Raw genomic sequence first — 17,102 nt, forward strand, 5'->3', positions numbered from 1 at the left:
TCAAACTTTGCTTCAGCACCGAGTGTTTCGTGTCAGTTTAAAATCGGATTTTGCGTCCATTTTGGATTTTTCATAACTGTAAATACATTTTAAAGTTGGGTTAATCAGATTCGATTACAAGATCGAATAAATATCGAATTATCGAGTCTATTTTGATCACTGAAACAGTGAAACACCAAAAACAAGGATACCAGCTGAGTAAGTAAAGCAAAAAGTTCCATGATTAATTAGCTCTTAGGAGGGATTCTATCCTGTTACTGGATCGAGAGAAGAATTAAAAACAGACAAGTTGCAGGAGGGAAAACCTTATTCGATTTTGATTCAATCAATCATTGTATTAATGCCCTCAAAGTAATCCTTTGAAGATAGAACTATGAAGAGAAATTCTTCATTAATGTCCCACTTGCATAATGGTAAAAGGAAAGACTCTATGTTTAGTTTATGGGTTTACTGTTTATGTTAGAAGAGAACAAACAAAATAGAAAACCGGATATTCGAATGTCAGATTTTGCAAATACCCTATTTGGTTTCGTATTTAGTATTCGGTTTATCCGATCTGAAGTATTTGATTTTCAATAATACTCGTACTAGGCCGTGACAATTCGTCTGATTTTATCGATGTGGGATCTTGTCTCACATGTCAAGTATTTTCAAACAACTCGAATATACCGGATCACATATTTGAATTGCTTACATCTGATTCAAGGATTCCTACAAGTGGGAGTCATTTACATTGTGTTTAGATGGAGGGATAAGAGAAAAAGCAAGGGATTGCAAATGGAGGATGAAAATTTTCTCATTTTCATATCAAAATGGGAGGGGAGGAAAATAGAAGGGAAGACAATGGCAGGAAAGTCTCTTACATTTTTTACTAAATATATTCTTTCAACATTGAAAAGATTTAGAAGAAAAACTCAATAATTTTTATTTCCTCAACTCCTTTTCCCTCTATTCCTCTCTTCTATCACCTTCTTTTTCTTTCTTAAAGGTTATTTAAACACACTGTTAAAGCCGTTAAGGTAATAAAGTATTATTGTATACTCTATGTCTATATTAAAAGATGTTACATAAAAGTACTCCTCTGCCACCCTAAGTTTAATTCTTATAAAATTTACACAAGTATTAAAAAGTAGAGGCCGTAACAATGACAAATAGTAGAGCATATGAGAACCTCTATAAGAAGCTAGATACAAAAGAGGGGGAGAATTATATTTTTAAGCTTGCAAAATCTTGGTCTAAGAAGACGCAAGATATTGAGAACGGAAAAAAACCAATCTCGAGAAAGCGTATGATAGTGTACCACATAACATCATTTGGAAGAGTCTAGAGGCTAAGGGTATTTCACAGATGTATATTGTAGCCATACAAGACATGTATAATGGAGTCACGACCAACATCCAAACACCAATGGGATAACATATCCTTTCCCAGTAAAGTAGGTTTACACTAGGTTCAACGGTAAGCCTGTTCATTTTTTCCGTCATTACAGATGAGTTTTCCAAATCTATCTGGAAAATTGTGCCATGGTGCATGTTTTTTATTGATGTTATTTAATAGCTGACTCTAGCAAGGAAGCTAACACAAAATTAGAGGAGTGGAGGGTCGTCCTGGAAAGCAATAGGTTTCCTATAAGTCGTACTAAAACAAAATATTTGAAATGCAACTTCAATGGGATCAGGAAAGTGACCAAGAGGTGACCACATTGGACAAGATGTAATAGCTTGTACGACCAAGTTTAAATATTTAGGATCTATCAAAGCAATGAGGAGATCACCGAGGATGTAACTCATCGAATCAGTCATCTTAGCTTAAGTGGAGAGCGGCTACTAAAGTGTTGTGTGATAGATAGAGGTTAGGGATTGCCCTATTATCGGCAAAGTTATGAGAAAATAAGTCGAGGTGGTTTGGACATGTGAAGAGAAAGACTGCTGACACACTCGTGAGAATGGAAGAAAGCCTCATAGTTGAGGGTAAGAGAAGTCTGGATAGACCTAGGAGAACATAGGAGGAGCAGTTAAACATCGACTTGAGTGAGCTGCTCCTCTTTGAAAACCAGACAAGCGATAAAAATAGTTTGAGGCATCAAATTCGTGTCCCAAACTTCTATTAGTCCCCTTTTACTTACCTCTGTCTGCCCTATGTAGTTTTGTTTATTTATTTCTTTTATTTCCTAACGGTCTAATCCTTGTCCAGCTTGTTTTGTGTTTTGTGTTTTCTTCTACACTATCTTGGTGTTATCCACCTCTCTGCAGGGCTCTCATTACTTGAGAGTTTAATTTGATTGCGCACATTTCTCCTACTCTCTCCCTTGAGGGGGTAAGGGTATAATATGTCTGCTACCTCTCCCCTTGAATCCTGACTCTTTACGGGACACTAGATTAATGACCAAGACCAAAGCGAAGACCAAGTTTATTTTAGGATAGAATAATCCTTTATCATTGTCAAATAAAAAAATCTTTTAATTGAAAGTCAAAATATTGAGCGAAGGTATAGAATATATGCTGTATTTGGGTGTCTAAATCAGCACCCATGATCAAGGAGACAAGCAGGATTCCTCACAAAAATGGTTCTACTTTTTTCTGTAGAATAGGGGGCGCAGTTGTCATGCAGGCATCTATAGCAAAATACTGATATGTAACATTTAATTTGACTTAATTTTTTATTTTAATCCGTTTAAATTTTTTATATGATTTTTATTATTTAATTTCTCTCTCTGATTTTTAAATAGTTACTTTTTTAATTTATTATATCTAAATTCTTTTTATTCGTGACAAATACAAATGGGGTTAATTATTTAGATACGACACGTATGGATAAGTACAAATGCATTCTTCTTTTGTAAAATGTAACCAGATTTATTCATAACTTTAGTCTCCCACCTTTTAATGTGATGGAGTATTTATGAGGTAACGGATATGATTATACGGTAACGATAATAATGTTATTGTTGTTATGTTGGATATCAGTCGAAAGCATAAGCAATTCTTCAAAACGACCCTAAATGTATATAGATTTTTACACCATTACAATGTGGTAAATATTTTTTGATTAATTTATTTGAAAACATTAAGGTGGCATGCCATGGAGTCTTAATTTTGCACTTTACTCCCCACAATTGAATTTAACATAATCAGTTGTTAAGGGAAGAGCTTTTTAGGGAAATTGGACCAAACAAGGGAAGGGAAGGGAAAGAGATAAACAAAGGTTTACAAACAAATATGAATGTAGGCAAGCAACAATGTGTTCTAGAGCAAAATAAGCAATCACATAACATAGGAAATAGACAAGTTTTGTGAGTATCTTTTGATACCACTTCAATCACAAATAGCTTGCCTTTCTTTATATGTAATTTTGCACAATTTACAATATAAAGGCAAAATTTTCAAATACCCCTTAAAGGTTAGAGGAATAAATCCTAGAATACAATAAAGTTCGATAGCGTGCTGATACAAAGCACTATATTATTTAGACAATTGTGGCTCGTCTGAGCAACTAAAGTGATCATCTGAGAATATTTTTAATCAAACTGAATAAACTTTCACAATGGTTCTCAATGAAGTGTTTCTCTCTTAAAAATTTATCTTGCTCTAAGTCGTTCCTCGTTCGAGCAGTCCAACACTTCTTACATTCCTTCCATGCAACTCTCTTGCAAATGCGTGATTGAGTCATTCACCTGCTCGCCCGAGCACAAAAGTATTGGGCGTACACATGCTAGTTGCCTGAGCCCTCCAACCTAGAAGCAACTGGCCCCGTCTTAAAATTGCTCACCCGAGCCATTTTTCAGGCTTGTCATCCGAGCATGTGCGCCCAAAAAGCCACGGAAATATGTCAAATGCCTATGTTCTTAATTTTCATGCAAACCTATATATATTTATTGATTAATGTGCAACTTACACATTCTATTACATCATCATTATAATTGATAATTAATATATAAGTTACAATATGAAAAAACACCCATTAATATAACAATATAAAGTCACTTTACTTTAATTTTTGGGATTTATTTTCTAAAATACTTTGGACTATTATATGTAATTCTTTATGTTCCATTACACTTATAGTTCATAGGATATTTTCTAACTAGCTTGCTCAAAATTCCAAGAATAAATACAATTAAATACTTCCTTCGTTTCATTATACTTGCTTTATTTGGTTTTGTACGCAACTTAATGTGTTATTTTGATCATTTATATATTGCATTATAAAAAGTTATGATGAAATTATGTGAATAGACGATTCAAACAAGATGTCACTTGACTATATTTTTTCTTTCACCGTAAACATAATATATAAAATAAGCTTGAATGATAAATTATGCAAATGAGCATTTTAGAACGTAACAGGGGAATTAAATAATATAATTAATATTAAGAAAGTATTTATATTTTTCATTAGACAACTTTTTTTTGTTTTCGTGTGTCGTCATTGTAAGATCTTTTGAGCAGATTTCATTCTGCTTATGAGATTGCTAGACATCCCTAATATAACTATCTACTATCACTTTGTTTCCTCTTTCCTTTGTTCTTAATTCCCAAAAAAAAAAAATCATGGAACTTATTTATTTGTTAATTATTTATTAATTATGTTGAAGAGATTGACCATTACAATGCATTATAATATAGAGACATGATGAAAAGATCATAGAATAGAATAACATATTTCTATTTTAAGAAACTATCACTTTAACAAGTCAAATTCGTCCTTCAAATGTATAAAGTCAACTCTTTTTTTATTGATTTTTGCAAGTAAAAGTGTTTTCAGTGTATATAAAGTCAACTCATCCCCACAACTGCATAAATATGGGCAAAAATTTTATACCCATGTTCCTTTTATATATATATATATATATATATATATATATATATATATATATATATATATATATATTTGGGTATTGAAAGAATAATTAAGCAAAATTAATGTAAATTTAAATTCAAAATCAAACTATATCCTAACAAACTACTACATATGACTAATTGATAGTAATAGTTTTGAAACCCTTTTATTTTTAGATATATAATATTGACAATCTTATAGAAGTATAAGTATGTAATAAATCTTATTGTTTGAAAAAAATTCAATAGACGTCGTGGTGTATTTCTTTTTATAAGAAATAGAATATGGTATAATTTCATTATACATTTGTCGGTTTATATATATCTCAAATTTTAATATGCTATTGATATATGCCTTCAAAAAGAACAATAAAATCAGATAATCAAAAAAGAAGTTATATAGTTGTAACACTCCGGTCTCTCGGACCGCCGGTGACTACTCATGGAGACTGTAGACTGGCCTTAAAGACCAACACAAGTCTTTCTAGCGCACTTTGACCTCACTCGTGCGCGCTCGAGAAAACTTCCCAGGAGGTCACCCATTCTAAGATTGCTCCCCACTAAACACGCTTAATTGTGGAGTTCTTAGCAAATAGGCTCCCATGAAAAAAAGATGCATCTTTTTGATATGAGTAGTTTATCAATCCTTTTTCAAACTAAATCCGGGGTATTACACCCACCCCCACTTAAGAATACAACGTCCTCGTTGGACCGTAACTTCAGGATTTTTTTCCCGCTAGGTGCACTGAACACAATCAGCCACGGTCGCAGGGTTGCTCTGATACCACTTTGTAACACTCCCATGAGTAGGTTTTGACTCATGTTTTTCATTAAAGGTGTTTTTAAAAGTTCGACCTATTCTGAGGGTGTTACAATAGTAGTAGTTGTTCTGCGAGGCCAAAGTGCGCTGGAAAGACTTGTATTGGTCTGTGAGGCCAGTTTACAGTCTCCATGAGTAGTCACCGGCGGTCCGAGGGGCCGGGATATTACAATAGGAGTAGTTAAGACGATCTCAAAATAAGAAGTCCATATGCTGAAAATTTCTATTATTAGGCTATTTCACCCAAGTATAAAGCATGTTTCATAGTAAGATCGTCTCATAAATTAGACCATTACTCAAGGAACACACAAGACGTAAAAGCAAAATTCTAAACGTATAGCATCTAACTCTGCCTCACAAGGTCACTACATCCATTACAAAAGAGCCTATGCAAGTTAGATTCATTTTTTGAATCAACTTTATGATGAGATTAATATAAATATAAAGCATCTATATCTATTTCAAAGACTAGATGCCAAAATAGACCTCTTCTACATAACTAATGTGTTATTGATGGAAAATTTCAATACGAATAATCAAATCATAAGTAATGTGTTATTATGTTGGATCCAACATGTAGACATAAGTTGTGACTAATTTACTTGTCTAGCTAGTTAGTAGCTATTTATTCAATTTTACAAAAAGATATAACATTGCTTGTGATATTTATTAAGAATAATATTGTCTTTAGAATGAAATATATGAATTCATTGTTGATATAGTTCAGTGCATACACACCTACATGTATTTGTGAGTTGTATCAAACAAATTTAACTCAAGGTGAAAAAGTGGCGACATAAAAGAAAACTACAACATCAATTAAAATAAATAAAATCTCAATTTAGTTCGCGAAACATGATTAGACATAAAAGCATATACATTTAGCTTTTTTATTTCCATTCATTCTTATGTACATTGTCCTTGTTGTCACAAAATGCTGCTAGTATCAAGAGCTTACAAAAAAAGAAAACCCTTGAAGAGCATGCTTAATTGTGAACTTCTATCACGTAGACCTCTGATACCATATTAAGATATCAACTCAATTAAAAACTTAAACTGATTGTTGAAATCCACCCTTTACAAATTGGAGTCTATACGCTCCTTTTTTTAGGCACTAAAAAAAGTGTTTACTCTACGTCCTAAAATTAGAGCCCATATTTATTTGAGCCCCACCTAACCCGGCCTGCATCCGACCCGTTATATAGGTCTAATCCTATTATTTTGGTTAAATAGTGTTAGAACCAAATAGCCTTAGCAGCAATAAGCATGTCTTTGAGAGAGCCAGTTAGATGAGCAGCAAGAACATCTTTAGCAGACCCAACAAACTTACCACCAATAAATATGGCTGGAACAGTGGGCTTACACCCAAGCCTTTGCAATGCGGTCTCGATTTCTCGACCTCTCGGGTCTCGGTCGATTTCGTAGACCGCCGGACTGGCTCCTAGGTCATAGAATAATGTCTTTATGCTATGACACATACAATCTGAACTCTTAGCAAATATTACTGCTGCCTTTGACTTAGCTAACTCATTTACTCTTTCCATATCTCTTATTTATGAGAAATATTTATGGATTTTTTTTGATGTAGAAATATTTATGGGTTTAATATAAGCAAGAAAAATAACTCTAGAAAGTGTTTGTTTTTATGAACTATAAGTGAAGATAAGTGGTGATTTGAAGATAAAATATGATGCCAATTTATAAGAAGGGAAAAGGAAAATAGGGAATATATTAAATAAAAATTATTTCAATATTGGGTAAGATGTAAAGGAATAAGTTATTCTTGAAGAGAATCTATAGATATGGATAAGAAGAAATTAAATTTAGTTTTATTTTACATTTACAATATATGATACTTTTAGGGTTTTTTTTAATATTTTACTAGATCATGATCATGCATGGATCAAATAGCATCTTTAAAACAATTCATATGTTGGATATTTTTTGTAATTTTTAATTTTTGTTGATCTTCTAGTCATGAGTTGTTTCTCTATGAACCTTAAATTTAAAATGGGAATTAGCAACTAGAAAATGCCTATACTTTTTATAAAGGGTGAGATGTGGATGATCATAATTGCTAGATTCTTGGCTAAAAATTGTGATATCTTGTTAGATTCTGTAAAATTTTCAAATCAGAATATTTTAATTTATTAATATATAAATAGTTGACCAAATTATAAATATAGTTCTTATAGTGTACAAAGAATTCTTAATTAAACAAGATATATTATACAAAATAAAATATGTATTTCATTTAACAAAAGTGTTGTGATTTTAAGCCAATCATCTTGTGTAGAATGGGTGTGGGGATGGAATATATTCTCTTGATGTTTAAATAAGTAATGACCAAAATTTGATGACCAAAATTTGATGGCATAATATTTTCATGTAAAATGCTAGATTTATTATTACTTATTTATTTATTTTTGTTGTTTTAAGTTAGTGAGTGAGGTTTTGGGATGTTTGGCAATTAGTTTTTTCATTGGCTTTTAAGTTAACTTTTTGACTTTTGATTTTTAGTTGATGAAATAGCCAAAAACAATGTTCGGTAAATAGAGTCTGTTGGTCGGTTTTGGAAATCAAGTAGAATAAACTCATCTGTGTTATGAACGATCCTCATGACTTAACAAAATTTTTTCTAGGAAACATTTTCAGGCCTAGATCGGTGACTGTTCTTCAACTTTCTAGAGAATTTAATTCCTAGTGTTTTGATTATTATTATATTATTCTCGACTTTTTTAATAGCTACATTTTTTCTTTAAATGTGAGAGCTTTCTAAAAGAAATTTAGCTATTAAGATGTTGGCAAATTACTTTTTTCTAATAGTTTTTTTAGACTTTTGGTTATTAAGATGTTGGCAAATTTAGCTATTAAGAAATTTAGTTCTTTTGGTTAATCAAATAGCCAAATATGTGTTTGGTCAAGGGTCTTAAGCCAAATTCAAAGAAGTACAAGGAAAAAGCTTTGTGGTGTTGCTTTTTTATTTGACTTTTTATTCAATTTTTTTCCAATTTACAGCCAACAACAAGCAATATATGTTAATTAAAAATTTTCAAAACAACTTATTTAAATAACTAGTTTAAATAATTAACTTATCAGACATTTCAATTGATCAAACCGGTCAACAATTATTTGCCAAAATTGCCTCTTAAAAGCAATCAAAAGATAATAGTGCTTAAAGAAAGTCATCATAGCATATTAGCATATTTTTGATTAAAATGATATAGTAGTCTCCCCAAGGTGTGTGTATTGGTTGTATTCTCTTTTTAACTTTGATGAGTAAATTTCACATAGATGGTTTGAAGTTTTAGCTAATGTTCATTAAGTAATCTGGACTTTTCATAATTACACAATGGTGGCTTATAACTCTAAACTTTTTGAGTGAAAATCTAGTTTTGTAAAAAAAAATGTTTTTAATTCAATTTTTCTGTTAAATGGTTTTCCTTCTCAAATTTTTTGTTTAATTTTCTATTAATTCTATTAACTTTTTTTTCTTGTAAAATTAAAACCATTACATGTTATTTCTCATTTCATTTTCAATTGAAATATTTATTATATTTTTGGCATATTATACTTTATTTCAAAAAGAATGCATGATAAATTTAATTATTTAATTATTTGAAAAAATATAAACTTTTTTTGTTAATCTACAATTTTTATTTAAAACACTATTGTAATTTATTAATGATAACTTTGATATTACTGTTAAAATATAGTAAAAAAAAATGTTTATGCATTTTAGTTGATATTGCAAATGTGTTCAATGTACTCTGAGCAATTTGTTATGTATTCTTTTTTAAATAAATAAAATTAAAAACAAAAAACGATATGCCAAAAATATAATAAATCTTTCAATTGAAAATAAAATGAAAAATATTATGTACTAATTTTTATTTTTACAAAAAAAAAGTTAATAACATTTATTGAAAATAAACAAAAAAACTTGAAAAGGAAACCCATTTAACAAAAAAAATTGAATTTAAAACATTTTTACTACAAAAACAAACTTTCACTTAGGTTTAAATTTATAGGCCATCTATGTGAAATTTACTCTAACTTGATGGTTGATGGACACCGTGTATTTAACTATTTATGTTTAAACTATATACTAATAAAAATGTGGACTTTTTTAAGGAAAAATTATATTAAATAATATTAGTTTTCACCCATTTGGCGTAAAAAATCTCACTTTTGTAATATCTTTCTATTAATGTAACGGTTGTAACATTTGCCATATATTTCCCACACATATCATATACAAATAATATGTAATAAGAGAGTATGCTGCTAGTCTACTAGCAAATTAAGATAAAGGTTTTGCCATATATTTCCCACACATACCATATACAAATAATATGTAATAAGAGAGTATGCTGCTAGTCTGCTAGCAAATTAAGATAAAGGTTGGATTATTCATAGCTAACTAAGGACAAATATTAGATTATTAGAAAATAATCTAAAGATAAGATTATTCACCGTGGACGAACAAAAGTTTGGATTATCTATGCCAATTTTTCTTTATTTTATTTTATTGTGTGTAATTGTGGTGAGTGTGGTGTAGAAGCGTTTAGATAGGCATTATTCTGGATGGTCATGGATTGGATGACTGTGTCTAATCAGATTCGAATTCAAACTCATTAGTTTTTGGTGAATAGTACTAAAACAAAATTCGGACAATTGTTATAAAAGAAGGGATTATGTTATGATGTAGTATTTTGTTTCATCTATTTACAATGCATTCGAAGGGGAGTAATCCCCCACTCAATTATTTATCCTATTTGCTTTTGACAGAGAGACTAAAGAGTTGGGTATAAAGAGTTACACTAGAGAGTGTATATAAATAAGGAAGATATGATAGAAAGTAAAAATTGTGTGGTTATATCCAAAAATGAAAAAATGAGGCGAATTAATTTAAGACAAACTAAAATAAAAAAATATGGCCAATTATTAAGTGGAACCAAGAAGTATATCAATAATTTTTCCAGCTAATCTCTTGAGAGACGTATCTCAATTCCAACCCATTAAAGATTAATACTTATTTATCGTATTTTTAATGCCTACTTACATCATCCTTAATACATACTTACTGTATCCTTAATTCCTATTTTCAATATCTTAAATGTCTACTTACATCACTCTTAATGCCTACTTACAATATTTTACAAAATATATAATGGGCTGGCCCAATTAGAGATAGTCTCTCAGAAGAATTCGTGTAATTTTTCTAGCCTATCTGTAGTTATCCTTTTTTTTTTGAGATAATTAATCTGTATAAATATACATACAAATTGTAATTACTTTGAACTTGTTTCCTAGAATTATATTACAAGCTCATCAGTTTTAGATCATATGAACTCATTTCATCGTGAGACAATTTCATACTTCTCTATTATTTACTTGTACCAAAATATCTTTGTAGCAGTTTAATACGTTTTTCAGATGTATATATCTAGAGTTATAAAAATTTATATTAAGAAAATATGCGACGAGACGAATATAATAAGATCTAACATGGCTATATTTTTTCTCGTATAATAGCCGCAATATTCAATTTGTAAAATATCATATAATGATGAACAATAAATAAAAAAAAATTAATTTGGATGCAATTAAGAAAATGAAGAAAGTATAAAAGTGGCTTAAAATCCAAATGTGTGATCAATATTATGAGACATTATATTTTGGCCACAGAATTTTGAGTTTTAGTTGATTAGGCCATAATTTTAATAAATAAAATTCCAAAACTTAAGAAAAGCATAAAAAAAGGTCATATTCATATTGTAAAACCCTAAACCCTAAATTTTATTGAACTAAAAACCACAGTTTCTAGACTATTCTTTGCCCATATCAAATTTCCTCTCATCCATCTTTAAAAATCATTGCAGTCCACCAGCTTCCTCTGTTCTCTCATTTGTTCTTGATAATTCTATCTTATTTTTTCTCTTTCTATCTCTATTACCTCAATCTCAGCCATGTTCCGCGCAACCGCCGCCATCGCTAATCGTGCTCGCACCAACAGCCGCACTGTATGTTTTTCATTTCAATTTTTTCTACATTTTCTGATTGATTTCGTGTCTGTTTTTAACATTTTAAGATGAATATGAATTTTTTGATTGTTCTTTGTTTGTGGGTTTTGTAGATTGGTGGTAGATTAAATTGGAGCAGAAATTATGCTGCTAAGGAGGTTAGATTTGGTGAAGATGCCCGAAAATCTATGCTTGCTGGTATTGAACAACTTGCTGATGCTGTTAAAGTCACTATGGGACCTAGGGTATGTTTTTGTCACTTTTCGGTTTTTCCCGTTAGGGTTGTTAGATCTGTCAGTAGTCCCGAATTCAGGATACTAGTATAGCCTTTTGGATAGTGCTGAACACTCATCTCTACATCACTCTATGTTTATATGTTAGGCAATACAATATGAATGAAGTATAGGTTTTTAATCAAATGATCTGGCTATGGCCTATGCACACCGGACTTAGATTACCCCTGTCTGTTACCTACTTGCATTGTGGTGTGTTTTTGTTGTAGATTTTGTTAGAATGGGATCATGGTCTTTTCTGATTGTTTGTGATTATGTACAAATTGAATGTTGATCAGAGATTTTTGGTGGGTTTACAGGGGCGTAATGTGGTGATTGAGCAAAGTTTTGGGGCTCCTAAAGTGACAAAAGATGGTGTAACAGTGGCCAAAAGTATTGAATTCAAGGACAAATTTAGGAATTTGGGTGCCAGCCTTGTTAAGCAAGTAGCCAATTCCACTAATGATGTTGCTGGGGATGGTAAATATCTGACCTTCGAAACTTCTGATTTGTTTAAGTTAATTCTCTTATCTTTGTATGATTTTGATTGAATTGTTCTATTGGAATCTTTAGTTTTGTAGTTTTGATGTTTGTACTTGTGTTGTCCATTCTACCAAGAAACTAGGATTTTGTAATATTTGTGAAAATACAATGTGATTTTTGGTGGATACCATGCTTTAATGCTGATGAATGATCGTGTTTTTTGTTATCATACATTTGTATGATGATTAATTTAATTAGCAATATTGGTTTGAATGGAATATTTGGTTAAAATGCATTTTTAAGGATAAGTTGAAATGGTGGAAAAATGATATTTATTAGGTTGTTTAAAACTTAAATTCTTTTCTGTGGTTGTAGGAACTACTTGTGCAACAGTTCTTACCAGGGCAATATTGATTGAGGGAGTAAGGTCAGTTGGAGTTGGAATGAATGCAATGGACCTTAGAAGAGGCATGACTATGGCAGTTGATGCTGTGGTGGATTACTTGAAGAGTAGAGCAAGGATGATTAGTACCTCGGAAGAGATTGCACAGGTTTGTGATGCAATTTGATGATGTGTCCTGAATTTAAACATTTTTAGCTATGGATTTTGGATGAAATTTTCTCATCACTTTTAATCTTTTTCAGGTGGGTACCATATCAGCAAATGGCGAGAGGGAAATCGGAGAGTTGATTGCAAAGGCTATGGAGAAGGTTGGAAAGGAAGGAGTAATCACAATTCAAGTAAGTTTACTTTCATTCCATTATCTCTTTGTAATATTGATGACTAATTTCCGTGGTATTTGGACTGAATTTTTCTGCCGTTGGAATATTTTGCTCCTATTGTGTTTATGTGCTGTAATGTATGAATCAATCTCTTCTGAAATTGGGGAAAGAGAAAAGAACATTGTATTGATTGAAATTTTACTTAATTATGCATTGTTGCTTACACTTATGTTTATCATTATTCTCTTGATTTCCTACAATCACAAGACTTACAGTAATAATTTAATTTTAGGATGGCAAGACATTGTTTAATGAACTTGAAGTTGTGGAGGGTATGAAGCTGGACAGAGGTTACATTTCTCCTTATTTTATCACCAACCAAAAAACCCAAAAATGTGTAAGCACTTTTTTCATGCATTCCATTTCTTGTTTCTTGTTACTTTTTTGATGCCTTTGACTGGCAAGCTTCTGTTTTGATTTATGTTTTTCTGTGTGTATTCATGATGTCTCTAGGAATTGGATGATCCACTTATTTTGATTCATGAGAAGAAAATCACCAGTATCAATGCTGTTGTAAAAGCCCTTGAATTGGCACTGAAGGTATAAAGATCATCTAAAATCTCTTCCTTTGATGTATAAAGTCTCTTGTATAAGTGGATTAAATGAATTTTGTTCTTGCTACAGAGACAAAAACCATTGTTGATTGTTGCTGAAGATGTTGACAGCGAGGCCTTGGCAACTCTCATTTTGAATAAAATCCGAGCTGGACTAAAGGTATTTGGGATCAAAAACAGCTATAAATTGTTTGATTTGATTTGGTCAAAAACCGTTCAAAGCCATTTAATTCCGTTCCCTTTGCAGGTTTGTGCCGTTAAAGCTCCTGGCTTTGGAGACAATAGGAAAGCCAATTTGCAGGATCTTGCAACCCTTACTGGTGGAACGGTGATAGGCTTATCTTCATGGCTTATGCTTATGTAGTTCTGTTCTTATGTCTCCTCACTACTGACTAGTTAGTCTTTTACTGTACAGGTTATTACCGAGGAGCTCGGGATGAACATAGAAAAGCTGGAATATGATATGCTAGGTTCATGCAAAAAGGTGAGCGTGGGGAATAAATATGCTAGACAAATAGTTCTCATGTATATTTATTCATCATATGATTCATAGAAATCATTGCATTGGCCTTTTATAGATCACTGTCTCAAAGGACGACACGGTGATTCTTGATGGTGCGGGTGATAAAAAAGCCATTGAAGAAAGATGTGAACAGGTGTGCTTACCTCTGTTACATGTTTTTTTTTTCCGATTGTCAAATTGTATGCCATTTCTTGTATAATTTATTCCCGAAATCTGAGTTTCTTTATTACTGCTTGTAAAAACAGATCAGGTCTAGTATCGAACTGAGCACTTCAGATTATGACAAAGAGAAGCTGGAAGAGAGGCTAGCAAAGCTATCTGGCGGAGTAGCTGTTTTGAAGGTTTGAGTTGACATTGTTATTAGTTCTGTCAACTTTGAGAAAATGCAACTGCTTTTTCTGGGTTTTTTTATTATTTTTTTTATTTTTAATTTCATATTACTAATGATATTCTAATGTCTAGATTGGAGGAGCTAGTGAAGCTGAAGTTGGTGAAAAGAAAGATAGAGTGACTGATGCTTTGAATGCCACTAAAGCTGCTGTTGCGGAAGGTATTGTACCCGGTGGTGGTGTAGCACTTCTTTATGCTTCAAAAGAATTGGACAAGCTACAGACCGCTAACTACGATCAGAAGATTGGAGTACAGATCATACAGGCAGCATTGAAGGTATTTTTCTAATATTTTGAAGTAAGAATTCAGAAGCCGTATTTGTGTTTGAAAACCAGTTTGAAACTTGTATTGCCAAATGTTGAAAGGCTTTAGTTTCGCATTCTGTTTATGTAGTAGAATTGTTGGGGTTCTCGTCATACATTTTAGAGATTCATGGTCATATTTTATTAAACTCAAGCCAATTAAGCCATTATAGCTTTATTATCTATGCTTGTAGACTCCCGTGCACACAATTGCTTCAAATGCTGGTGTGGAGGGAGCTCTTGTAGTTGGCAAACTATTAGAGCAGGATGATCACGATCTTGGTTTTGATGCGGCCAAAGGTACGAGTTGCTCTCCTATTCCCAAGTTAAACATTGACGACTTGGGAATTGCATTAGTTATTGCTGACCATATGTTTGATTGAGCAGGTGAATACGTAAATATGATCAAATCTGGAATCATCGACCCATTGAAAGTTATTAGGACTGCTTTGTCTGATGCTGCTAGGTAAACTATTTTGCTATGTGTTTAACCTTCAGTGGATTTATGTCTTCATGTACTATAATGAGTTGACCCTATGTTATCCTTTGATGCAGTGTGTCGGCTTTGATGACTACAACTGAAGCTGTTATAGTTGAGGCACCCAAAGACGAGGACTCTGCCGGTGCAATGGGTGGTATGGGTGGAATGGGCGGTATGGGCGGTATGGGTTACTGAGGACTTAGCTGAATACGCAGATAAAACATAAATCTCGATCCTGCCGGGGTGTTTTTTTTTTTTGGTTTCGGAGGAAACTGTAAACATAGCGAGAGAATTGTTTGTAGGGCAGGCTAATGCAATTGAAGGCCATATTTTTATTGCATTCGAGAATCGAATGAACATCAATTTATTCCATTGGATAGCATGTTTTAAGCCCGGGATCTGATTTATTGCAGTTTCGTTTTTGTATTTTGCTTCAATTGAGCTGTAACAACCGTTTTTTTAAATAATAATAATAATAATAATAAATAAATTTCAGAAAAAAAAAGAAAAAGAAAACATATAACTCCCCATCAACAATAACTTTCCACTCCTCCCTTTAAATCTTATAACTAACCTCACTTACCTCTTATAAATTAAACCAATTACCCTTAATCTCATTTACATTATTACTCACACTTTTTTTCCTACAAACTCTTCCTTCATCTCCCATTTGCTTAAAAATTCAAGTCAAGAAAACGCAAGATTTCGATATTAAAGACAACGAATTCTTAGACCGAGATTATTAGGAGCGTACATTGTCTAGGATCGCGTGACAAGGTAATTCTCAATGTCCATCTAATTAGGACTATCCCATCAATATTATGTGCTAAGTGATAATTAATGTGCTTATATAAAATGCATGATTTTATATGACATTATTTTGTATGATATTATGTTTTATATATTTTCAAATTATATCTACTATTATTTTTGTCAAACTTGAATCTATAATTACTATTTTTGATAAAATTTATATTATTATTTTGATAAGGAAATTTGATACGATTTATTTGAAAGAGAAATACTTATAATATTATTATTTTGATGAAAGTTATATTATTATTTTAAGAGAAAATTCTAACAAACTACCTATTCTATACATGAATTTGCAAAAAACTACCTTATCTAATTTTTTTTGCAAAAAATTACCTTATGTAATGTTTTTGTTTGCAAAAGACTACCTCTTAACGGATAGGTTAGTTTTGACCGTCAAAACTAACTTTGACTATCACGTGTGACGCACGTGACCCATTATTTAGCAAATCTTCTTCATTGCTGCTGTTCATTTCAGAAACTTTGTTCATTGCTGCTCTTCGAAAACCTTATCTTTTCTCTTCTTCTTCGAAAAAACCGGGTGTCAAAGCTCTTCAATTCGCTCCCTTCTTCCTTGAGACATCTTCCAGCTGAAGCATCTAACATTTAGAGGTATGTAGCACCACTCAATTAAGGATCTTTTCTTCGTTGTTGAATTTTATTTTTGTCTGTAATTTCGCTCCTTTTGAGATCTGGGTATAGCAGTTTATTGTTTACCCAGATGAAATTAATCAAAAAAACCCACAAAATTGACGAAAATGGTGGTATTTCCATCGCCGGGGAATGCTCTTCCGGTGAAAACGCCGGCGGGAAGACA

The 17,102-nt window shown here is 31.9% G+C and overlaps 2 protein-coding genes across 2 annotated transcripts; one reads left to right on the forward strand and one right to left on the reverse strand.

The window, feature by feature from the left end:
* Positions 1 to 6,517: 6,517 nt before the first annotated feature.
* On the reverse strand, positions 6,518 to 7,319 carry LOC130818148 (glutaredoxin-C11-like). Its single transcript, XM_057684208.1, has one exon. It carries the CDS (start codon positions 7,200 to 7,202, stop codon positions 6,894 to 6,896), a length of 309 nt encoding a protein of 102 aa, XP_057540191.1. The 5' UTR covers positions 7,203 to 7,319; the 3' UTR covers positions 6,518 to 6,893.
* Positions 7,320 to 11,398: 4,079 nt separating this feature from the next.
* On the forward strand, positions 11,399 to 15,909 carry LOC130818156 (chaperonin CPN60, mitochondrial-like). The gene is made up of 16 exons (XM_057684219.1): positions 11,399 to 11,684; positions 11,798 to 11,929; positions 12,277 to 12,436; positions 12,815 to 12,990; positions 13,085 to 13,180; positions 13,455 to 13,559; positions 13,676 to 13,762; positions 13,847 to 13,936; positions 14,024 to 14,104; positions 14,192 to 14,260; positions 14,355 to 14,432; positions 14,545 to 14,640; positions 14,762 to 14,965; positions 15,186 to 15,291; positions 15,379 to 15,457; positions 15,547 to 15,909. The coding sequence occupies exons 1-16, from the start codon at positions 11,631 to 11,633 to the stop codon at positions 15,665 to 15,667; spliced, it is 1,734 nt and encodes a 577-aa protein (XP_057540202.1). The 5' UTR covers positions 11,399 to 11,630; the 3' UTR covers positions 15,668 to 15,909.
* Positions 15,910 to 17,102: the final 1,193 nt, after the last annotated feature.

Source organism: Amaranthus tricolor, chromosome 1 (genome assembly GCF_026212465.1).
Source record: "Amaranthus tricolor cultivar Red isolate AtriRed21 chromosome 1, ASM2621246v1, whole genome shotgun sequence".
Taxonomy (NCBI): domain Eukaryota; kingdom Viridiplantae; phylum Streptophyta; class Magnoliopsida; order Caryophyllales; family Amaranthaceae; genus Amaranthus; species Amaranthus tricolor.

Coding starts and splice junctions, on each gene's coding strand:
- LOC130818156 (XM_057684219.1), top strand. CDS start 11,631: ATGTTCCGCGCAACCGCCGCCATCGCTAATCGTGCTCGCACCAACAGC. Junction 11,685..11,797: donor CTCGCACCAACAGCCGCACT/GTATGTTTTTCA, acceptor TGGGTTTTGTAG/ATTGGTGGTAGATTAAATTG. Junction 14,641..14,761: donor GCGGAGTAGCTGTTTTGAAG/GTTTGAGTTGAC, acceptor TCTAATGTCTAG/ATTGGAGGAGCTAGTGAAGC.
- LOC130818148 (XM_057684208.1), bottom strand. CDS start 7,202: ATGGAAAGAGTAAATGAGTTAGCTAAGTCAAAGGCAGCAGTAATATTT.